The sequence below is a fragment of the Hypanus sabinus genome, chromosome 11 (genome assembly GCF_030144855.1).
Source record: "Hypanus sabinus isolate sHypSab1 chromosome 11, sHypSab1.hap1, whole genome shotgun sequence".
Lineage (NCBI taxonomy): Eukaryota > Metazoa > Chordata > Chondrichthyes > Myliobatiformes > Dasyatidae > Hypanus > Hypanus sabinus.
In genome coordinates, this window is record NC_082716.1 from 68,868,443 (window position 1) to 68,894,206 (window position 25,764).

The window sequence follows — 25,764 nt, forward strand, 5'->3', positions numbered from 1 at the left end:
TTTCCAGAAGCACATCACTATTGTATGCAAATTGTTTTGATGATCTCCTATTGTGATTTTTTTTAAAAACTGCTATTTCTGTCCTGGATGATACAAAAATGCAATCAAACAATAGAGAAAATATTAAATAAGAGCTAAAAAGTCTATTGAGGAACAGAGGGACTTGTATGGGAGTGACAAGAAAGCTGTTAGCAAAGTATTTGGTATCTTAGGCTTCCAAGATCCAAGATGGCGGTGTGACACAGCTTGCAGCAGCCACTCCGGAACTGATTATCTGTTATTTGTGAAGTGGAGTGCCGTGCGCAATCATAATGGATTGAAAACAGACGTGGAAGCACGGAGAAACATCGGGAAATTCCAGGAAGACCTTCTTCGTTGCTGCTGCTGCTGTGAGGTCCGGGACCCTGCTGGGAAGAACAGGCCCCCAGTCCTCGGGGTCGCGTTGCCGATGGCCGTTGGCGGGGCTGTCTTAATACGCTCGGCAGAGGATGGTGCTCGGAGAAGCTGTGCCGGAGGGGATGGTCGTCGGCTCAGAGGTTCAACGGACTCGGGGTCCTTTCAATGGACTCGGGTCGCTTTCGTTGTGTGCTGCGTCTGAGAGGCTGGTTTCGACGGAGCTTTCATTGTGTGCTGCGTCTGCAAGGCTGGTTTCGACGGAGCTTTCATTGTGTGCTGTGTCTGCGAGGCTGGTTTCGACAGAGCTTTCATTGTGTGCTGCGTCTGCGAGACTGGATTTGACGGAGCTTTCATTGTGTGCTGTGTCTGCGAGGCTGGTTTCGACGGAGCTTTCATTGTCTGCTGCGTCTGAGAGGCTGAGTCGGGCGGCGCCTTGGAAATCCATAGCGGGGGTACTCCCTTCTGCCGCCGGCGTGGGATGGCGAGTCTGTCGGGACCCTGGGGACTTGTGGAAACTGTGGTGATTTCTTTTGAACTTATAGTCTTTTAACATCTTTGGACTATTTTTACTGTGCCCATGGTCTGTTTTTTTTTATCAATTATGCTATTGTTTGCACTGTTGTAACTATACGTTGTAATTATGTGGTTTTGTGCAGGTCTTGTAGCTTTAGTTTTTGGTCTTGTTTTTGTCTGGTGGATTTGGAGCTCCCTTCCGGGAAACACGCTAAGACGTTATAATACGCGATATTAATACGCAGCAGCCTCTCCAGACTCTGGCTTGGGAATTGCCAAACATTACGTGGATTTTCTGGTGTAGTCTGTTTTGTCATATGCTTTTGTGATATCATTCTGGGGGAACGTTGTCTCATTTTTTAACTGCATTGTATTTGTGGTTTCTAAATGACAATAAACTGAATCTGAATCTGAATAAGTAAAGGGAAGAATGCTAGTGAGGAGATTATAAAACAGGTAAGGCCACATTGGGGTAATTCTGACCATTAAACTTCAGGAAGGGTATTGAGATCGTTGGAGAAGCTATGAAAAGGATTTTACAGGAATGATTCCAGGGACAGGAGATTTCAATGTGACACCAGTGAATATGGGGTTATTTTTCTTGAAGTGTAGAAGACTGAGGGGAGATTTAATAACGGTGTGGAAGATCATGATGGTAAAAAGTTGATGACTTTACTAGTTCACAGATCAGAGCAATCCAATTTAAAATGACAGACCAAAGTTTAATAAGAATTTGTGAAGAAAAGCTGGTTTGAGCAGAGTGTGGAGTGCCCTGGAATTTATTGCCAATGAGAAAGGTGGGAATACAGTTATTCAAGGCTTTGAAAGGGTATTTGAATAGTTTGTAGGGCAATAGCAAACAGAAGGAGGAATGGGATCAAGAAAATTCCTGTACTAAGAGCTGCCGTGTTATAGGAGTAAAATTTCAATGATTATGCTAGTCGTCAAAAAATAGATGGAAAACTAATTATTACATACACTTTCCCAATTGCTATTTGGATTGAGTATTTTATTACATTGAGTGATCCAATAATCCATGTGATGAGCTGATCCATCCTTATAAAGAAATAAATTGTTTGAGTTAATTGTCTTTTAAAGCAATGGATGTAGAACAACAAAAAAACCCACTTAGAACTCTTTGCTTTTATTCAAAAGTTCAAAGTAAATTTATTATCAAAGTACATATATGTCACTGTACTGTCCTTGCTGAGATGTTGTAACATCATCTAGACAGTCAGCCAAACTCCACTCAAAAATGACATGAGAGTCCGGTATAAGCTCCAAGCTCTTTGGGTTTTTTGAGGTCCCAGTGGCATGATGTAGACAATAAGGAGTGAAACTAAAAAACAAAATACAGGACAATTTTCACGTTGTTCTATTCACTCAAGTACATATGCACAAGTAAGTAAGAGCTTAGTGAAGTTTCCTGCAGGATCCTGACAAATAAATACTACAGGTAAATAGTATGTGTGAACCATTAGCATCCTGGTTAGTGTCTAATAAACACAAAAGTAACATTCTATTTCAGCAAAATCTTATTGACATCTTTAGATTAACTTCTGAACAGTATAACATCAACCTACAAGCAACACTTCTGTCGTGGAAGCAACAGGATGGCTTTATGTAGAAGCTTCTTTCGCTCCTAACATAAACCTCTGGCCTTCTGCTAGCCAGTGTGCTTTTCTATTTATGACTTGCTGGCAATACAGGAAGTGACCTAATGTAGATCAGGAACTGCTCAATATAAGCTGAATGTGGTTAATTGCATAGAAAAATATAAATGAATCGCCTGAATGGCAGAATACTCACTATATACAATACTGCGATTCATTTTCTTGGGGGCATTCGCAGTGAATACAAGAAACACAATAGAATCAAAGAATGATCGCCATCACGCCATGAACGTGAGATGAAAAGTCCTTGAAAGTGAGTTCATAGATTGTGGGAACAGTTCATTGATGGGGTGAGTGAAGTTATCCCCTCTGGCTCAAGAGCCTGATGGTTGAAGTTCCTCTTCCTGATGGCAGCAGTGAGAAGAGAGCGTGGCCTGGAGAGTGGAGGCGATTCCTTGACACTGCACTTCGTGTAGATATGCAAATTCATTCCAAATGCATCCTAATTCATTCCATTCATTCTCCTTGCCACTAAAGCCCAAACTTTAAGTTGCCATATTATGTGCAAATATTAAGACAGAGTTCCAATCCTGTTATCTACTGTCAAGAATGTGACAGCTAGATTTCTGTGTTTGCCCATGATATAAATATTACCAATGATTATTTTGGAATTGCACTTACTATGAATGCTTTGATTCTAGTTGTTGAAGACTTACACAAAATCCGTGAGCCAGTTCCAAACATGAAGGCTATCTACTTCATTACTCCAACAGAAAAGGTATTTTTCCTTAATAAAGCACACAGAATGAGGAAGGCATGTTTCTGATTCCGCATTATGGAGCTGTAGCTCAAAGAATTTATTTTCAATACCTCTTCGGAACATTTTAATTTTAGCATGGAAGGAAAATATGTATAATTTTATTTAAAAATAAAAAGGCAGTAAAGAAGATTGTCTTCATTAGTGTGCTGAACTTTATTTATTGTTAAGCTCTATGCAGTATTTGTTATTGGTGTAAGATTGAATGGATAACTGCAAAATGCACAATTTTTATTTGTAGAGATATTAATATTTACATAAACCTTTATATTGATTTTAAAGCAAATGCTCAAAACTCAATGTTGAAACTTTTGAGTGTATTATGTATGAATAACCCGTAAGTTGTCCTATTTTATGATTTCTATCTGTGTAAGCAATTCTTTTACTTTCCAGTCTATAGATGCACTTATAAATGACTTCAGAAAAAAGAACAAGTATAAAGCAGCTTATGTTTACTTCACTGACTGTAAGTCACTTCATTTTATTTGGTGTCATTCCTTTCCACAGTAATTAATTGCTATGTTGGATACATTTTAGCCTAAGCATAACCAGACTGTCATTTTGAGACTTACATGGCCTGAGCTGGTAATTAAATCACAAACAAAAGAAAATCTGCAGATGCTGGAAATCCCAGCAATACACACAAAATCTGCTGGAAGAACTCTGCAGGCCAGGCAGCATCCATGGGGGATAAAAGCACAGTCGATGTCTTGGGCAGAAACCCTTCGGCAGGACTGGAGTAGATTTTGAAAGTGGGGAGTGGGTGCCGAGAGAAACTCCAGGTGATAGGTGAAACCTGGAGGGAGAGGGATAAGTTAAAGAGCTAGGAAGTTGAATGGTGAAAGAGATGGAAGACCATGGAAGAAATAAAGAAGTGGGGAGGCAATAGGTGACACTTCACCTGTGAATCTGTTGGGGTCGTTTACTGTGCTCGGTGCTTCCAGCGTGGCCTCCTGTATATCGGTGAGACCCGACGTAGATAGGGAGACCGCTTCACCGAGCATCCATGCTCCGTCCGCCAGGGCAAGCAGGATCACCCATTTCCCATCCCCTTTTCCCTCCCTCAGCTTATCTCCTTGCCCATCCATCGCCTCCCTCTGGTGCTCCTCGCCCCTTTTTTTTCCTTCCATGGCCTTCTGTCTCTTTCACCAATCAACTTCCCAGCTCTTTAATTCATCCCTCCCCTTCCAGGTTTCACCTATCACCTGGTGTTTCTCTCTCCCCTCCTCACACCTTTCAAATCTACTCCTCAGCTGTTTTCCCTCTAGTCCTGCCGAAGGGTTTTGGCCCGAAATGATGACTGTACTTTTTACCACAGATGCTTCTTGGCCTGCTGAGTTCCTCCAGCATTTTGTGTGTGTTGGCTTAATCTAGTCAGTATTGATGCATTGGTTAAGGCTTATAACGGGTGTTGTTTTTGGTACTGTTTTGTTGGTGGATATTTGGCAGTTTGCTAACGTCTACAACATAGACATAGATTTAAACTTGTTTTTACTTAAGGTCCAGAATTGGACTTCTTTCTCTCTAATCCAGTGTTTCCTGCTTTGTTGATACTGAGGAGCAAGCAATTATGTTTTGTAGATATAATGTGTTGTCCTGCTTTTCAGATGTATGAATAATATAAATTTCTCTAAATGAAATGTTGCTGAGCACTTAAGCTACATGACCCACCAGAGTAAAACTGGGACTTGATTTTCTCACATTTTAACAAAATTAGCACAGAAATTTCTGAGATGTTATTTTAAAAATCCTCATGTCAGGGCATGAAAAGTTACGAGGAGATGGCAGGAGAATGGGGATGAGAGGGAAACGGATCAGCCGAGATGAAATGGCTGAGCAGACTCAATGGGCTGAATGGTCTAATTCTGCTCCTATATCTTATGGGCTTTATTTTCTTCAATAACAGAAGCTTATGGGTGAACTTTTATGCAGAATTACAAGTTCAGGCCAAGTGATATCTGAACAAAATGCAATGGGAGCCTGTATCATATTTTAAAGTAAATTTGTAAAGCAATGTTAGAGTGAGAGATAAAGTTTGTAAATTCAGTTATAGTGATGTTAAAATTTTAAACCAATTTGTTTGGTTCAGGTGGTAATTGCTAAACTGATGGAACTATAATGTTATGGATTCTGAATTATACTTTGGGCATTTATTTTGTTTGTGAAGGAAATACTGATGACTGAACTACTCAGTCCAATGCATTTTCTTTTAAATAATGGAGATATAAAGCTGGGACTTTAAATGCCTTAAAACTGATAATATGTACAATTATTTATGGTGTCCGGGACATAATCAGAATATAAGTACGGTTTGAAAAAACTTGATTTTCAGAATCAGGTTTATTATCACTGTCGTATATGATGGGAAGCTTGTTCTTTTGCAGCAGCATTACAGTGCAAAGACATAAAATTACAGAATTAGTAAATAGGTAAAGAATTAACAGTGAGCTAGTGTTCATGGAGAGGGGAAAGAACTTCTCCTGAATCATTGAGTTTGGGTCTTCAGGATCCTTCCCCTGGCAGTAGTAACAAGGAGAGAGCATATCCTCTTTGGTGAGGGTCCTTAATGATGGATGCTGCCTCTTGGACTTAAAGTTGATCACCTTTTGTACTGCTGAACCCTCAGTGAGAACTGGTGCAAGTTCTAAAGTCTTCACCACCTTGAAGTCGCAGTCAATTCCTTGGTCTTGTTGATGTTGAATGTAAGGTTGTTTGTTGTGACCAGGCAACTGATCACAGTCCTGTATGCCTCCTCGTTGTCATTTTGTTCCAATTAACATTTTCCAGTTGTGCTCCCATATGTTAACGTTCGGTGTTTGGCACAAAATTGCAGTCAACGTATTGGCAAATCAGTAAATCAGTCTGTATGCTTTATTATCTAAAGCGTGAACGAGCATAAACAGGTTCAGAAAACTCAATATATCGAATGCTGCCATCGCCAAACAAGAAACAGTCCAAATTGACGCATTTTAAATCATACTCGGGGACCTCAGTCAGGCTTGTTTGTTTGAAAGCTCTGCCCAATTATCATCAGTATTTAACCTGTAGCACCAGGGGCCCCAATACACTCTACCATTGCTGTAGTGCAATAAGGAACACCTGCCGTTCCATGCCTAGGCCGCATTTCGAGAAATCTGATCGCTTGGCTGTTCTTCCCCTACCAGCATACAGGCAGAGGCTAAAGAGCAAGCCTCCAGAGATAAGGACGACAAAGAGGTAGTTGCAGGAAGCAGAGGAGAGACTATGGGCTTGATATGAGTCAGTGGACTACTCAGAGTTCAAAGACTCATCAGACAATCTGAATGAATACACCATGGTTGTCATAGACTTATAAAAACAGTCATAGATGAGTGTGCGCCACAAAATTATTCAGAGAGTTTCCCAACCAGGAGCCCTGAATGACCATGCAATCTGCAATCTGCTAAGGGCCAGATCAGTAGTGTTCAGATCTGGTGACCAAGTAAGATACAAGAGGTCCAGGTATGATCTCCGGAAAGCCATCTCGTGGTGTGCAAAATGGTAATTGCGGACAAAACTTGAAATCACTGGGGGATGCTCAACAGCTTTGGCAGGGCTTGAATCCTATTACCTCATAAAAAAATGAAACCAAGTGACATAGATAACAACAAGGCTTTGCTTCCAGATGAGCTGAATGCCTCTATACTCAGAGAAATGTTACCTCCTCATTAAGTGTGTGTCCATAGTGTTGGGAAGGTTATTTGCAAACCATTTGGCAATTGTTGGTGTTAGAACTGACCTCAGCTACATAGCTATTTTTGTATTTCAATGAGTTTAGAACTGCAGCTGTAAAAAATAGACCTCACACCAGTGGAAGCTTATACCTTGGGCCTACATGCCTATGTTTAGTAGCTACATTGTGCTTTGAGGCTCAGTCTTAAATGCTCTACCGTCATGTCCTCCCATTCAGTACAGCTCTTCATTGACAATTTCTCATTGTAAATTTATTCCTCTTATTGCTCAGGTCTCCATTAGTCTCAGTATTTGCTCATACGCTAAAAGCTTTGAGATCATGAATGGCTGCTTTAGCCTGTACGATGGGTGGTTGATAAGTTTGTGGCCCAAGACAGAACGAGATGAGTTATGCAGCTGTCATTACATGCACATGCAGGTCAACTCTTTGAGTGATTATGCAGAAAGTTTGAATAACTCATCAGTTAATAACTTATCAAGGGCGATTTATAAGTTCGTGGCCTGAGGTAGAAGGAGATGAGTTATGCTTCATGGCCGCTGGACCAAGTGTGTAAATGTAGCAGGGGACTATGTTGAAAAATAAATGTGCTACGTTTTCTAAAATTGACTCGTTCTACTTAGGCCACAAACTTATCAATCACCCCTCGTATATGCAGTTGCCCTTTATGAAGAGTAATAGTGTGTCTCCCTTTTGACTTATGCCACTATGACTGAAATTAAGGTGTGTGACTGTGGAGATAGACTAGTTCAGAGGTATAGACTCTCAGTATATCGATGTTTCTAATTTACTCATTAAATATATACAGTACTTGATCTGTGAAATGTAGAAAAGTGGATATTCAGTGCTGCTGAAATAACCTTTTGTTTAAATTTTAGATTGTCCTGATGATCTCTTCAGTCAGTTAAAAACTACATGTGCAAAACCCATAAAATGTTGCAAAGAAGTTAATATTTCCTTTCTTTCGTATGAATCACAGGTAAATATTTCTGTGGTTTTTAAAAAGTGTTCAAATTTGTGGTGTTTAATTCAGCATGCTAAAAACAAATATGATGTTGCTGTTTGGCTGAAAGTGAAATAACCTTTTGCTTTTCCTAAGGGCAAAAAGGCTGCATCTTGAATGATGCAGTGTAACCCCACCCCGATGGGCTTACGTTAATGCAAAAACACTTATTTTTGTCAGAATACAATTGGTGCACCTGTTTTTGTTCAACTGCATCTGCTTGATTGCTTTGTATATGCTTTTGAAAGCACAGAACTTTCAGAAGAATCAATAGCCAGCGAATGTATACTGAAAGATATTCATCTTAATTTGAGTGATGGCATATTCAAGACTTCTTGTGATATTTGCATCAGACCCTGTGGAATTACATTCTGCCAAATATTATGTCATAGATAAATAAGAAGGAAATGTCATTTACCTTTCCTCACTTGCTGACAAAGTTTAGAAAGATTATTTCAAGAGGCTGAAGTATGAACATGAGGAAAATTGTTTTTAGGAAAAGACAAACACGATGAGCTCCTGTCTATGGTTTTATTTGTCTGCATAACACATAGTTGCTGTGAATAGGAAACATATAGAGAGCTGAGTGAAATCGTAACAGAATCATAAGAACAGTTTCTTTAGGGCATTGTATTTCTGAACATTGAAGGAGTAGTTACTGTTTAGCTATAGTCTGTATCTGTTTAAGCTGTTGAAAAGTACAAGTTTTATCTAAGCTTATCTTTGCAAAAACTAGATAAATAAAAATCTTTGTCCAACACCTGGGTACATTACAGAATTGTCAAATGTCCAGTGGGTTAATGTGAGTAGGTCACTGGGACACCCTTCGTGGGGTAAAAACTAAACATCTAGGTTGACTGCCACTTGAGTTCGATGCTGTGCATCCAGGTGTGAGCACTAATTTTTATCACTAATTTTATCATAAATTCAGCCATTCTCCCAGTAATTGATGAAAAAGAAATGGGTTTATAATTATTGTTGCAGTTTTATTGTCTTAAAAGTACTAATTTCCATGAGTAGGATCTACCTTGCATTTCTTGACTCACCTTGCAGATGTTTAGTACTTTGTAGACTTCACCCCACTTAGCGTAGTTCTGAGATGGAGCACCCATCCCTGAATTTTAACCCCGCTATGCAAGTGACATCGAACTCAGAAAGTTAATTCTTTAAAATTTCTTTTCTTCTTCCCCACCGCATTCTCATCTAGGTATTCATCTTTGACATTCCTGATGCATTTTCCTCAATTTATAGTCCAACGTCAAAAGACAAAAATAACATTATGGAAATGATGGCAGAGAAAATTGCAACTGTGTGTGCAACGTTGGATGAAAATCCTGGTGTCCGCTACAGAAGGGAACGTGGAAATAATTACAGGTCCATTTTGATATGCTTACATTACAATTTAATCTTTTTGTTCATCCCATAAGTCAATGTATGAATTGCACTGTCACCATTGTGTTTCCTGGGTTTTTATGCTGCATAATGTTTTCACATTTCATATTGACTTCAAGAAACCACTAAAATTTTATTACAGCAACATTATCAAATATTTTAGTAGGTTTATTGGATGCCACTACATATGACCAGTTCTCATTGCCCCTTAGTAAATGTTCTTTCTTCTGTGCAGTTGAGTAGTGCAAGGAAGATGTAAAGTTAGCTCTTCTCAAATGGGTCACTTGCTGTTTTTGACCTTAGAATCCCTGATCTAGGATGGTACATTGTCAAGGCTGCCAGATACTGAATGCTTTCAGATTGGAGATTGTGTATGCATAAACATTGTAGTAATTCCTATTAATGTTCCTTTATATAATCTACTAACACTCACCAATCCACAGTTTTACGTAAAGAATTGCCACGTACAAGATAGAGTGTCGTCTTGGTCTATGGAAATGAGGTTCAGCTCGAGTCAGAACTTTCAGGATGCTAGCAAGGATATAATGTTGAGACTTTATAAATCACTGGTAGGGCCTCACTTGGAGTATTGTGAGCAGTTTTGGGCCCTTTATTTTAAAAAGGATGGGCTGAAACCAGAGAGGTTTCAAAGGAAGTTCACAAAATGATTCCAGGATTGAACAGCTTGTCATATGAAGAGTGTTCAATGGCTCTGGGCCTGTATTCATTATAATTTAGAAGAATGAGGGGTGACCACATTGAAACCTATTGAATGGTGAAAGGCCTTGACAGAGTGGATGTGGAGAGGATGTTTCCTATGGTGGGAGAGTCTAAGAGCAGAGGACACAGCCTCAGAATAGAGCGGTGTCTTTTAGCATCGGAGATGAGGAATTTCTTTAGCCAGAGAGTGGTGAATCTGTGGAATTCTTTGCCACGGGCAGCTGTGGAGGCCAAGTCTTTATGTAAATTTAAGACAGAGGTCAATACATTCTTGATTGGTTAGGGTATGAAGGAATAGAGGGAGAAGGCAGGAGATTGGGGCTGAGAGGAAAATTTGATCAGCCATGGTGAAATGGTGGAGCAGACTCGATGGGCCGAATAGCCTAATTCTGCTCCGATGATGTATGGTCATAACTGGAGTGTGTGGAAGAGGATTTAATGTAACTAGCATTACATTATCTCAGGGAAAATTGCTGAACTATAGGTGAAACTGTTTATCTATGATCATTTCTGGTTTTTGCCAATTCACAAAAGGGGGAAAATCAAGGGAAGGTTGCTACCCATGCCTTTTATGGTCACTGGCCTTGCACTGCAGGCGCTAGGGGGCTGGTTATCCATTTTGTCAGTCAGGAAATCGACTCAGCAAAGAGATGTGTAAATTAAAAAGGGGCAACCTCACTCTCTACTGCCACTGCCTACAATAAGCATATCTGTTACATAGACTATGACCTTTGCAAACTGAACTTTGACAGTATATGACTCAACTTCCTTGAGACAATAAATTTAATTAGGAGTCAAAGTAAAAAGAATAATGATTCATTTCCAATAAATCAGGTACATATACTATATCAATGGGTGGAACTTTACATGTGGCTTGCCAACTTGTAACAGAACTAATGGAACTCTCAATTTGAGCATTTATTGCAAGATTTTAGATTCTATGTAATAGCTATGTGCTTTCTAATGCTATCTTATATGATGCATTATTTTGTTGTTGCACACTACTAGAATAGTGTAGAATCTGCTAGATTTCCCTCAACGATAAATGATTAATAAAAAGGGAAACTCTTTTAATAACTACTTTATATAAGCTTCAATAATGGAATTCATGATTTGTTTTTGACAAGGTTGCAAAGTAAAATGGAATCAGCATTTTCTTCTTCTTCCAAGATAATATTTTTGATTTTATTTCCAGTTTCACTGAAAATAATGCAGAGTATCTTGCAAATCTGGTAGAGGAAAAGCTGGCAGAACATTATAAACTAGCTGAGGACTGCAATATAAAGGTATGGTATGTTTAAATAAATTGAATCGTACACTGTTATACCTAATTACTAAATTGCAATTCAATCTGATAGAATGCAACTGCTCATTTTGAAGTGAAAGTGCTGGGGAAGGTTTACTAATTGCCTCTTGCAACCTATCAACCAGATGAGATTAGGTGGGTTGAGCTTATCACTGAGGTGGGAGTTACCACAATTTAACCTCCATTCCGAACCCTGGTCTTTTTCCATATTCTCTAATATCCTTATCTTCCAACAATATCTACCCTTGTTCTACATGTTTATTGACATTGTATTGATAACCCTTCTGTTGAGTGGATGAGATGCCCTCAAACTCTGTTGACCGTTGAAAATCGCATGTCCTTGCTTATGATGCCTATATTGTGAATTCCTGCTAACTAACACCCTTACTGTATAAATTGCATTCTTTTCTTCAAATCTCTTCATACGTCACTCACTATCAATTCCATGTCTTTGGGATGTTTTACTATAAAAGAGATGCTCTGTGTATACTGTTGTTGATAACCATTCTGTATGGTTTGTAACATTTCAGGGTAAAACACAGTCACAGCTTCTGATAATTGACCGTGGCTTTGATCCAGTATCAACACTCTTGCATGAGCTAACTTTCCAAGCTATGGCTTATGACTTGGTTCCAATTGAAAATAACATTTATAGGTAAGCTTGCACAATCTTCATTTCACAATGCTGATTTGATTCATTTATTGAAGGTTGGAATTTCTTCTAGGAATAGTTGCTTAAAAAATGAAGTTGCTTCTAAATTCATTCTCACTCGTGATTGTTTTAGTCTTCCTTCACTTAGCATTATTGATAATAATTATCGACTGTATTATGCAGGAAATATGGAAATATAGGGCTAACTTAATTTCCTGATACCTTCCTCAATTTATTGACATGCTCCACCTACGGTTTGCTTTCTGGGGTTATCTCATCCAAATTGCATTTGCAAGTTGGCATTCCTTAAATCATCAGTTCCGTTTGAAATAAGATACTCAGTCAAAAGTTGAACAGTCTATGCTCCAAACCTATACTGGTACTGCTCCCCAACTTCTCCTTTGCTACATTGACAACTACATTGGTGCTGCTTCCTGCACCCATGCTGAGCTCATCAATTTCATCAACTTTGTTCCACCCAGCCCTCAAATTCACTTGGTCCATCTCGAACACTTCTCTCCCCTTTCTCAATCTCTTGGTCTCCATCTTTGGAGACGGACTATCCACTGACATCTTCTATAAACCCAGTGACTCTCATAGCTACATCGACTATATCTCTTCCCACCCCGCCAAATGCGAAAATGCTATTCCCTATTCCCAGTTCCGTCTCTGCTGCACCTGCTCCCAGGATGAGACTTCCCATTCCAGGACATGTCAAAGGTCCTCTTTCTTTAAGGATCATAGTTTCCCTTCTGCCATCGTCAACTATGCCCTCACCCACGTCTCCTCCATTTCCCACACCGGCCCTCACTCCATCCTCCCGTCACCACAACAGTGACCGAGTTCCCCTTGCCCTCACCTACCACCCCACAAGCCTCCGGATCCAGTATATTATCCTCCGTAACTTCTGCCACCTTCAACAGGACCCCACCACTAAGCACATCTTTCCCTCTCTACCCCTCTCTGTTTTCCACAGGGATCGTTCCTTCTGCAACTCCCTGGTCCACACGTCCCTCCCCATGGATCTCCCACATGGCACTTATCCTTGAAAGTGTAAGAGCTACACCTGTCCCTACACCTCCTCCCTCACCACCATTCAGGGCCCCAAACAGTCCTTCCAGGTGAGGCGACACCTCACTTATGAGTCTGTTGGGGTCATCTATTGCATCCGGTGCTCCCAGTGAGGCTTCCTCTACATTGGTGAGACCCGACGCAGATTGGGGGACCGCTTCGTCGAGCACCTCCGCTCTCCCCCACAACAGACAGGATCTCCCGGTTGCCACTCACTTCAACTCTCCCTCTCATTCCCATTCGGGTATGTCCATACATGGCCTCCTCTACTGCCATGATGAGGCCAAACTCAGGTTGGAGGAGCAACACCTCATATATCATCTGGGTAGTCTCCAGCCCTTTGACATGAACATTGAATTCTCCAACTTTCAGTAATTCCCTCCCCTTCCCTTCCCCTCCCATCCCCCATCCCAGTTTCAGTCTATCAACTGCCTATCAACTCCCTCATGGTCTTGCCTCCTTCTACTACCCATAGTGCTTTCCCCTTACATTCCTTCATCACCTCTCCTGCCTATCCCCTCCCTGCTTCCCCTCCTCCACCCCTTGATCTTTCCTCTGATTGGTTTTTCACCTGGCACCTTCCACCCTCCCCCCACCTTCTTTATAGGGCCCCTGCCCCCTCCTTCTTCAGTCCTGATGAAGGGTCTTGGCCCGAAACATTGACTTTTCATTTCCACGGATCCTGCTCAACTTGCTGAGTTCCTCCAGCGTGTTGTGCGTGTCAAAATTATTTTTCCTATCAGACTTAAACTTAAGAAAATATGGACACCTGTGACTATGCTGGGGTGCGTTATTGTATCCAGTGCCTCTGGTATGGCCTCCTCTATGCCAGTAAAACCTGACATAGATTGCAGGACCACTCCACCAAGTTCATTCATCCTGTCTGCTGCAACAGCCAAGATCTCCCGGTGGCCTCCCAGTTCAATTTGACTTCCTACTCTCATACAAACATGTCTATCCATGGCATTGTCTACTGCCATGATGAGGCTAAACTCAGGTTGGAGGAGCAACACATCATATTCTGTCTGGGTAGTCCTCAACCTCATGGCACGAACATCGATTTCTCTGACTTCCGGGAACAACCCTCCTCTGTTCCCCCACCCCAATTTTTTTTCTTTTTTTTTCCTCATTCCCTGTTCTGGTGGTGCTCTCACCCCCTTCTGTTCCCCTCCCCTTCCCTTATAATCTGCTCATTATCTTGCTCTTGATCCCCACCTGCTTCTCTGTATTCCATGATCCAGTGTCCTCCTTTATTAAATTTCTTGTTCCTCAACCCTTTACATCTTCCTGCTATCACCTCCCAACCTCTCACATCATATCCCCTTCACTGCACACCCATCTCTTCCCTCGCCTGGAATTATCTATCACTGCCGGCTTGTACTCAACCCACTTCCTTCTACCTTCTTACTCTGGGTTCTGCCACCTTCCTTTCCAGTCCTGGTGAAGAGGCTTGGCCTGGAATGACAACTGTTGATTTTTCTGATGTGCTGAGTTCCCCCAATGTTGTGTGTCTGCGTAACACACCAAAATCATTCAGAGATTTTTTAAAGAAAGCAAGCTTTTGTTCAAGTTATAATGTTAAAATGAGTTAAAAGTTTCATCCTGAGACCCTGTGTGCTGTTAAAGAAGGATTTACTGACTAGCTATGACATATATATTAAAACTGGGTAAAATTTCAGTGTTACTTTTTGGTTCAGATGCTTTAAGTTGTCATGTGCCAACCAGCATTTTGTGTTTGTCACTCAAGATTCTCAAAATCTCCAAAATCTCTTGTGTTTATTAAGTGTGCTAAAGTTGCTGTTTTTGGCTTAATCAGATTTAATTTGGAATTTCACATTTTGGAACAGTGAGTAAGGAGATTTAAAACATTTAATCATAAGTATTATTCTTCTGCATTGATCATAATCACTAATAGTTGGGTGATATGTGGGATATCACAGTGGAATCTGACTCTCCTGAATTGTCATCTTATAAGCAGTGATACACCAGTACACTTGTGGATTGATAGGGTGTGGCTCTCTGAATTGGATTTTCTATTCCATAAAATGTCCATGACATTATGTTTTTCTTTTTATTAAGTTTCAAATTAGTAAACATAGCAATATTGATAACGGTACATAGAGATCGGGATTACATTAATAACGGTTAACATGGACAAACACAGATTCCAAGTAACAAATGGAGTTTAGCCTCCCAATCTCTTAGTAACTAACCATGAAAAAGATATTTTATAAAGAGAGAGAAAAAACACCTAAACTTAAAAAAAATCAAAGATTGGGCTGCCATATTTCATCGGTTAAAATTATAGTTTGTCGTCAACTCCGCTCCTCTATACATGAACAGAAAAATTACTAAAAAAAGGGATTCAGAAAGGGTCAACTTACATCATATGAAAATATTGAATAAATGGTCTCCAAGTTTCTTCAAATTTAACCGGAGGGTCCATAATACCAATCGTAATTTTTTCCAAGTTTAAACATGCTGTCGTTTGGGAAAACCATTGAAATGTAGTAGGGGGTTGGAATCTTTCCACTTAAGTAAAATGGATCTTCTGGCTATTAATGTAACAAATGCAATTAGACGACACGCTGATAAAGATAAATGACTGGAGTCTATCACTGGTAGTCTTAAAATTGCAGTAATAGGATGAGGTTGTAAATCAACACGCAGAACTACTGAAATAATATAAAAAATATCTTTCCAATATTTTCCTAGAAGAGAAAGACCAGAACATATGTGTCAAGGAAGCTACTTCAGAATTACATCTATCACAAACAAGATTTATATGGCAGTAAAAACGAGCTAACTTATCCTTATGAGCCTTAGGTTGTATCAAAGCGTGTCTGGCACACATTGAAGAAGGATTAATTAGTTTAAGAATTTTCTTCCATTTCTCTGTAGACAAAGATATTTGAAGTTCTCTTTCCCACTCATTCTTAATTTTATCAGATGTACCTAGACGTATTTTCATATCAGATCATAAATAATTGCTACTAAACTCTTCTGATAGGGGTTTAAACCTAAATTTTTTTCTGTAACTTCAATTTGATGTGATATCGGAAAGGTAGGTAAAGTAGCGTTCAGGAAGTTTCTAATCTGTAAATATCTGAAAAAGTGTGATCTAGGCAAATTATATTTATTCGACAACTGTTCAAAGACATAAAGCAATCATCCATGAATAAATCACGAACACATGTTATTCCTTTTGTTTTCCATAAAAGAAAAGCTTGATCAATTCTAGATGTTTGGAAGAAAAAATTAGATATAGTAGAATTTGACGGGATAAATTTATTCAATCCAAAAAATTTATGAAATTGAAACCATATTGTATGTTTAATTATTGGATTTATCATTTGTTTATTCAATTTAGTAAGTGTAAAGGGAAACGCAGCTCCTAAAATAGAAGCCAGTGAAAACCCCTGTACAGACTCCCGCTCAAGGTTCATCCATCGTAGACATTGAGTTTCATCCAACTCGTGTCCAAAATGTTAAATATCAAATATTAATTGCCCAATAATAAAATCTAAGATTTGGCAAAGCCAAACCGCCTTCCTTTTCGATTTCTGTAAATATTTCTTACTTATCCTGGGATTTCTATTCTAACATATATATGAAGAAATTTTAGAATCAATAATATCAAAAAAAAGATTTAGGGATAAAAATTGATACCATCTGAAATAGATATAGAAATTTAGGTAAAATAATCATCTTGATAGCATTAATTCTACCAATCAAAGATAAGGACAATGGGGACCATTTAGTAAACAGTTGTTTAACATGATCAATTAAGGGTAAGAAATTAACTTTAAATAGATCCTTATGATTCTTAGTAATTTAAAAACCCAAATAAATAAAATAATCAGTAACCAATCTAAATGGTGATTGTCTCTAAATTGGAACTTGCATATTTAATAGGAAAAGCATACTCTTATCAAGATTCAATTTATAACTAGAAAAACTACTAAACTGAGCTCGTAGTGATATTATTGCAGGAATGGATTTCTCTGGGTTAGAGATATATAATAATAGGTCATCTGCATATAGTGATACCTTATACGTCCCATTCCCATGAATAATGCCAAGGGTGAATCATGAATAGTAATTGCCTAAGGGCTCCAGGGCACTATCAAATAATATCAAATATTAAAGGACAGCCCTGTCTAGTACCTCGAAAAAGCCTTAAAAAAAGGGTATCTCTGATTATTGGTAAATATAGCAGCCAAAGGTGTATGATCCAAGATATAAATTTTGAGCTAACATTAAATTTCTCAAGTATATTAAATAAATATTCCCATTCAAGTCTGTCAAACGCCTTCTCAGCATCAAGCGAAATAACACATTCTGGAGTATTAGATGAATTAGTGTATGCAACGTTCATTAACCTCCTAACACTAAAATGTGAGTAACGATTTTTAATAAATCCTATCTGATCCTTGGAGATAATTTGAGGCAATACCTTCTCTAATCTAATTGCTAATATTTTGGAAAAGATTTTAGAATCCACATTCAACAAAGATGTATTCAGTGGGTTCTTTATCTTTTTTTAGGAATTAAAGAAATAGATGCTTCATAAAAGGATTGTGGTAATTTACCTACTAATAAAACATTTTTAAAAATTCTACGTAACCAGGGAGAAAGTAAATCTGAAAAAGATTTTAAAAAATGACATTATGTTTTTGTCTTCATTTTAATAGATATCAAATAAAAGAAGAGTCAACATCCAAAGAGGCTCTTTTAGATGAGGATGACACACTCTGGATAAATTTGCGGCATCTACATATTGCAGAAGTTAGCGAGTATGTATATGCTCTCTTCAATTAAAAGTTTGAAATATTAAAATATTACAAATATGTTTTTTCACTATTAATAAAAGGTTTAAGTATCAACGTCTGTTTGGAGCTGATGTATGTATCTGTCAGCTAGAAAATCTGATGCAATATTTGTTGTAATTCCTTTACAATCTGTGAAGCAAGTTCATGAAGGAAATTGCTGTATCTTGAAAAATCTGGCTTTGGACAAAATCTTGAAAAATTAACCAACAAGTTAAAATAAATGTACTTTCAAAGGAAATTGAATATCTGTCATTTGAGATCTAATTATTAAAGTATTGAAGTCAAGCAACTTTCAAATAGTGTAATGGAAGAGGCTCACCATATGATAATTAATTGAACTATAATCTCCAGGCTGTTGTAATTTCTTCAGTGCCACAACAGCTGTACAGGTATCTCTCTGCCCTTGTGCACTTGGCATGAAACTCTCAAATGCAATCATGAGCTTGCTGAATGAGAAGTACTTAAACTTGGATGTTTAAATTATTGTCAAGTACCATCAACAGGAACAGAATGAAAAGCTTCAGTGCCCCCTTATTGCTTTATCTCGATATTTCATCTACTGTTTTTCTGCACGTAAGTTGGACTTCAGAAATTTTCTCAGAAAACATAGCCATTCATTGATCAATGATCCTGTATGTAAATCCTGATTTTGCAAAGCTTGCTCACACAACTGTTAGACTCCAAGAAATCTGAAATGTTATTCAACAATTGAACTTTGAAGTCTTAAAGGGGCACAACTGTACCTTGGAAACAGAAAATAAGATAGTCTATTTAATTGCTTGATGCACTTGCCTTACTAAGTGAATATAAACTGATGCTTCTCTATGACATACATTTTCTTTTCTAAAATGTGGTTTTCTCTTCATAATAGCTGATAGTATTTATAACAGTGCCATTCCATTCCCACTCTGCTCTCACCTCTGCCCCTCTTTCTCAGAAATACAGCTGAAGCTGAAGTCAGAAACACAGAGGAAGCCCTCTTGGGTTTGCCTTCAGTGCCATTAGCCATCATGTTCAACGGATCATCCTTTACCAATTTCTGGCAGAATAGAACAGCTCAGCGCAGCTTTCTTTCTCTTCCTCTTTTAGTATTCCAAATAAATAATTTCCTTGCAACATCTTGGTCCATCCCTCCATCTCCCTCCCACAACACCTTGCTAAGCACTTGCAGGATATGTTACAGTCCTCTTTTAACTTTTATACTTCTATTGACTTTATTTAAACTTCCAGTCTGTTTCCTTTAATATTTGATTTAAGGTGAGCAATTCTACAGAATATACAGTGTATTTTAAAAGCATTCTCTAAAGGGATAGTACACCAATACTGTGGGAGGCCAGGGTTTGCTTCTCGGAAAGCCCGCAAGTGAAGTTGCTAGGTCGTTTTCTTAATGTAAAGAGGGGAGAGCCACCTCTGGAATTGTGCATGTTGGGTTAAATACATTCCACGATTGCTTCAGAGCATTGAACTCAAGGCTTTCTGCATCAGTTGGAAGGAATGGATGAAGAACTATGCCTGATAAGCATCTTTGACTTCGAACACTACACATCAAACCTACGGTACTGATCATTTTCTTTCTGCTGAATGTGCAAAAGAACTTAAAGTGCCTCTTTTTTACAAGCCCTTTAATAGCAACTTGCTGTACATCTCCACTCCATAGGCCAGCAGATAAATAAATCTCCTTCTGATACCATTTTCTAAGTTCTAAGTGATCAGCTACAAAGTGCAAATGGTTTAGAATCGGCATCAGGTTTAATATCACCGGCATATGTCATGAAATGTATTTACTTAGCAGCAGCAGCAGTACAATGCAATACACGGTGCATTCTTACTAGCTTGTCACTGTAATACCACAGTAACAATCTCTTGCTCAATGTCAGCAAGACCAAGAGCTGAGGTGGAAATGAGAGGTCCACGAACCAGTCCTCATTGGGGAATTGGAGGTGGAGACAGCCAGAAACTTTAAATTCCTTGGTGTTATCATTTCAGATTACTTGTGCTGGGTCCTGCAGGTAAGTGCCATTACAAAGAAAGCACAGCAGTACCTCTACTTTCTTAGAAGTTTGCTAAGATTCGGCATGTCATCTGAAACTTAGACAAACTTCTATAGATATGTTTTGGAGAATATATTGACTGGTTGCATCATGGCCTGATATGGAAACGCCAATGTCCTGGATCAGAAAAACCTACAAAAATTACTGGATGCAGCCTAGTCCATCGCAAATAAAGTGCTCCCCACCATTGAGCACATCTACATGGAGTCCTATCGCAGGAAAGCAGCTGGCTACTTCACTGCCTGGTATGGGAGCTGTACCTCCCTTGATCGCAGGACTCTGCAGAGTGGTGCAGACAGCCCAACTCATCTGTAGTTGTGAACTTCCCATGATTCAACACATTTACAAAGACAGGTGTGTAAAAAGGGCTCGTAGGATCATTGGGGACCCAAGTCATCCCAACCACAATCTATTCCAGCTGCTACCATCTGGGAAGTGGTACCGCAGCATAAAAGCCAGGACCCACAGGCTCTGGGATAGCTTCTTCCACCAGGCCATCAGACTGATGAACTCACGCTGACTATATTAAATTGACTGTTCTATTTATTCTAAATTATTATGATTGCTATGATATTACTATGATTGCACATTGCACATTTAGATGAAGATTTTTACTCCTCATGTATGTGAAGGATGTAAGAAATAAAGTCAAATCAATTCATTTCCATTGTGAAGGACCCCCACCGCCCAGGGCTTGCTCTCTTCTCACTGCTGCCATCAGGAAGGAGGTACAGGAACCTCAAGAACCCACATCACCAGGTTCAAGAACAGTTACTACCCCTCAACCATCAGGCTCTTGAACCAGAGGGGATAACTTCACTTGCCTCAACACCAAACTGTTTCCACAACCTGTGGACTCATATTCAAGGACTCTTCATCTCATGTTCTTGATATTTATTGATTATTTATTCTTTCCTCTTTTTGTATTTGTATAGTTTGTTGTCTCTTATATATTGGCGTTTCTCTGTTTTGTTGGGTGTGTTCTTTCTTTGGTTCTATTGCGCTTATTTGTATTTACTGTAAATGCCTGCAAGAAAATGAATCTCAGGGTTGTATATTCTGACATACTATCAATGTACTTTGATAATAAATTGACTTTGAACTTTGACTTGTTCCTTCCAAGATGTAAACATTTTTACCTTGACATAGTTTATCTCATAATTGTCCGCTTGGTGTTTACAGTGATCTTGTCCAAGGTGTATTAATACTCCAGCCAGAGTTAAACTGCAATTCTGGAGACATATTATGGTGACTAAATAAATTCTTCAGGATACCAGCCAATGAATAACAATACAGTAACAGCAAATATTGTGAGAAGGTGAAATTATTATCACAAATATGATTGCTCTTTTAAATTATCAAGATAAACTTGAAAATCTTTTTGACATTGGGGTTTGGAGAGAATAGTTCATGAATCGTATTAATGGAAGAGAAGCATCTTCTTCCATGGAGGACTTTTTCCGTAGTTCCTTGCACACTAGTTGATTGCTATAAAATTGACATTGAATTTGTTGACTGTAGGAGCTGTAAGTGTGAAGGAATGAATTATTCTGATGTATTAAAAATAAGCATTCTATATACTTACTTTTGCACAGGAAAATACCAAAATTGGTAAAGGAACTTGCCAAAAGTAGCAAGACAACAGAAGGAAAAGTAAGTTTTCTTTTCACCTTTGTACATGCAAGAAATCTTGGATCATTGCACAGAGGGACTCCCCTGTGAGTTTGCTGAGAAGACACAGGACTGAGAACTAGTCATAGGCTTTTTCCTTTGGGGATGGTTTCACTGGCTGTAGTTACAGAATATCTCACGTGGACTTGACAGCCCTATATTCTCGCCTAATGCCCCTGGATTGGGGCTTGCAAAAGATGATTGAGGTCACCTGTTGATAATCCGTGAAGAGCTGGAGACCTTGCAGACAATAGCCAGAGCAGGTGACTCCTTACATCTAAGCAATAGAGAAATCTTCTGTTGCAAGCTAGGCCTCTAAAGATTGTGTGGAATTGGTTTGTAGTCTCTGGGAATCGGAAGAATGAAAGCTGATCTCTTTGAAATGCATAAAACTCTGAGCTGGCTTGATATGGATAACACTGATAGGATCTTTCTGCAGGAGGGTATCATAGTATACTCAAACAAAACTTTGGAAGCTAAAGCAGAGAATATTTGTATATAAGCAGCAGTGAAAGTGAGCAGTTGATCCTGAGAGATGAGGAAGAAGCTCTTTAGACTTGAGTCATTATACTTCTCTGCCAGAGAGAACTATGAGCCTTCAGTTTATGAATATCAAAACTGAGAATGATAGATTTATGGGTGATAAGGGAATAGGGCAGGAAGAGGTGTAGAATTTCATATTCAAAGTTGCATTGAAGGTGTGGTGAGGCTGGTACAGTCTACTCCTGTTCCCATTTCTTTTGTTCTTCTGAATAAAGTAAAGAGACCTTGGTCTTGGAATGAAACATTGTAATAAATAGGAACATGATGAAGGACAAAAATAAATGAATGTTATCCAACAGTAATCCACTTATGCAACTGATTTTGGGATAAGGATAACGGAAGTGATCGTGGAGTACTCCAGCAAATGGGATGAAGTAAGATGGGCCAAGTCACTGTCCTCAATAACAACTTTTTGTGAAATAAAGATAATTTAATTCCAACTGTTGGTTTCCATTCTCATTACAAAGTTTGGCCATCCGCAGGATGTGATTGCCTCTACTTGGACAACATGCAAATTTGAACTGAAATTTTGTAGCAATTTTTCTAACTATGCTTCATTTTACAGGTCACCGTAGGTTCTTTATCTCAAATGATGAAGAAGTTGCCTGCTTTCCGAAGACAAAAGGCTAAGGTATAAGGCAGTATTGCATTGAGATTTGTGTATTCTACTCTGTGCTGCAGCCATTTCTGGTTAGCCTATTTACATAGCATATTTCTTCCTCTGTAGCTATTCTTAATTTTAGTTCATTGCAATGTGCTGCCATTGCTATTACTCCATTTGCAAAATAGACAATAAACAAATAAGATTTTTAAAAATTCCAGTGTGATTAAGTTGCATCTTCCAGGAAAAAGACCCTGCACTTTATTTAATATAGTGCTAGATGCTTTAAAAAATGCATCACAATTTGATAGCAGAGTTTTGATAGAGAACAGTTACTGATGTGGAATATCAAGGAAAGGTGAATGACCCTGAGAGTGTTCAAGAGTCAAATGTGATGGATGATGGCTGGATATTGAACGAGCAGGGCAAGTTTAAGTCATTAACTGCATAAATTTAAGGAAGGACTAAAGCTGGAAGAATGGCTAATTATGTATTATGTTGGTGCTATTAATGCTGCTCATTTAACAACTATGTTATAGACAAGTAAGAATATTATATTTTGAAGTACTATTTTATAATCTTGCTACTTTTAAAAATAATAAAGATCAAATATCACACCTGTATGGTGGAAGACACAACTTAATTGATATTAACACCGTTGTTCTGGAATGATAGATTATGGCCTCATTGAAGGCTACATTGGTGTAATGATAATTTAAATCACACAAAGTAGTCATATATAATTTCTAACACCACTGGTATTAAAATGTACTGCGTAAGTGCTCTGTTGCCACATTAATGAAACACAAGAAAAAAAGTCTCGATGCCTGGGATATTTATAATTAAATGGTTAGGGGTCGGTTGCACAATGTGACCATAAGCAACTGAACATGAAATTATAGAGAGATTTGGAAGCACTATTGTGTAGATCTTTTGAATAAGATGTCTTCTTTAACCTGTGGCACATTTTCCCTCCCTCCACTCACCCTCCTCTTTTCTTCGCAGCAAACAGTCCACCTGACTCTAGCTGAAGATTGTATGAAGCGTTTCCACGGGATGGTAGAAAAACTGTGCAAGGCCGAACAGGTATACAGCATTCTTTGGCCTCAGAAATGCTGAATATTTAACTATAACATATTTTGATATGTTGGACCATAAAATTTTTTTTTTGATTATCTTAAGTAGAGTTTTACAGAGATTTGCAGAGTATTGATTTCCATTATTGTTAAACCACTGTTTCTTTTCTTAAGGACCTGGCTGTTGGGACAGATGCACAAAGCCAGAAAATTAAGGACCCCATGAGAATCATTCTGCCTTTTTTGCTGGACAAAAATATTGGAGATTATGATAAATTAAGGATCATCTTGCTCTATATCTTCCATGTAAATGGTACAGTAAATGTAACAAGCATTACAGATCCAGTAATTGTTTGGTTTCCTACATGTGAATCCAAATCTCACAAAAGATGAACAATTTTACGTGTTAGCATACATCTTTAATTAAGATGTACTGGTATATTAATGTTTAATTAAGACTATATCTCAATGCTTACCTTAAAATTAAGATTCATTAAGTAAGCATGCTGGAGTTTTGATACATTATTTTGTGTTAAGAATTAATGTACTGAAATTTCTACTACTCTTGCTTTAAATAGGTCTGTGAAATTATGCTTTAGAATGCAAAAAAGTCCCTTTTTCTTTTCTTTTGTTTCTTTTTACTGCTGAATACAAATTGATGTAAGATACAAAGAAAATTCTGTCAGTGACATCTGTACACGTGTAAACTGCCCTATTCTAAAGGTGTAACATACCAATCCTATAATCAAATGAAAAGTAAATGGAAGATTTTTAAAAATTTCTTTTAAAGAAACGTTACGTTGTCCCATCATGTTGCCTAATAATTACTTGGCAATGTTTGTAAGCAGGTCTTAACCTCATTTAAAGAGCATATACAGTACTCAAGAAAATTTGCAAATATTCTCTGTTTTGAAATATCTAATAATAGAATAAATGGCTTCAATAAGGAAAACGTGTAATTACTTAACTTGGGCCTTGTGTTCTGTTCTTAGGACATAAGACTTGGATCAAAAGTATTTTAATTTTATTTTTACATCTCATACCAGAAATGCCAAATAAACTGTTTATTTCCAATAACTAGGAGTCCTGTTCCTTCATCCTTTCAATAAAAAAAGAAACATTTTAGTCTGATAGCTGCAATTCTATATTAATTTGTACAGTTCGTTTAAAAAAAACTGAAGAACATTTGAGCAAGTTTTTTCCCTTTCCTTCTCCATTTCCTCAACATCTAACCTCTCTAATTTTGCAGTATGGTGAACTAATCTGCTAATTCAATGAGTTAGGCATATTTGGGAACTGTTTTACTAGACATTTTGCATATTCAAGTGTTTGGTACAATGCTACTTTGGGAAAAATGTATAGATGAGTTCATAGCTTACAAATTTGAAAAATAAAGCTCATGGAATGTTGTGATAATTATTGAATGTGTTAAAATTTAAGTTAACACAACTAGCAATGACTCAGAAGAGGAAAGTAAATGTTTTTACTTTCTGTTATAGGAACGACGGAAGAGAATCTTGGCAAGCTCATCCAGCATGGAAGAGTTGAAAATAACTCTGACATCATTGAAAACTGGAAATTTCTTGATGTACCCATTCTCTCTGTAAGTTTAAATTGTTTAATCTTTGTGCCTCTGGTTTAAGTCAGACTTCATACTGGTACACTAAATTAATTTTTTAAAAATATTTTAACGCTTTTCTCATCATAGGGGAGAAATAATATTGATGGAATTGATATTAAGTGTTTCCTATTTGATTTCTTTTCCCCAGCTGGGCCAATGCCTTCCTTAAGTGAAACA

General features: G+C 38.2%; 1 protein-coding gene across 2 annotated transcripts in view; it reads left to right on the forward strand.

The window, feature by feature from the left end:
* The window catches only part of stxbp3 (syntaxin binding protein 3), a 55,299-nt gene that overhangs the window by 17,967 nt on the left and 11,568 nt on the right, over window positions 1-25,764 (forward strand). For both annotated transcript variants that reach the window (XM_059984661.1, XM_059984662.1), the window contains 12 exons: window positions 3,224-3,300; window positions 3,733-3,805; window positions 7,927-8,027; window positions 9,259-9,425; window positions 11,359-11,449; window positions 12,000-12,124; window positions 17,887-17,988; window positions 21,671-21,728; window positions 22,855-22,920; window positions 23,896-23,976; window positions 24,141-24,279; window positions 25,466-25,569. In XM_059984661.1, the coding sequence (XP_059840644.1) occupies window positions 3,224-3,300; window positions 3,733-3,805; window positions 7,927-8,027; window positions 9,259-9,425; window positions 11,359-11,449; window positions 12,000-12,124; window positions 17,887-17,988; window positions 21,671-21,728; window positions 22,855-22,920; window positions 23,896-23,976; window positions 24,141-24,279; window positions 25,466-25,569 (1,184 nt within the window). The remainder of the gene's footprint in view (window positions 1-3,223; window positions 3,301-3,732; window positions 3,806-7,926; window positions 8,028-9,258; window positions 9,426-11,358; window positions 11,450-11,999; window positions 12,125-17,886; window positions 17,989-21,670; window positions 21,729-22,854; window positions 22,921-23,895; window positions 23,977-24,140; window positions 24,280-25,465; window positions 25,570-25,764) is intronic.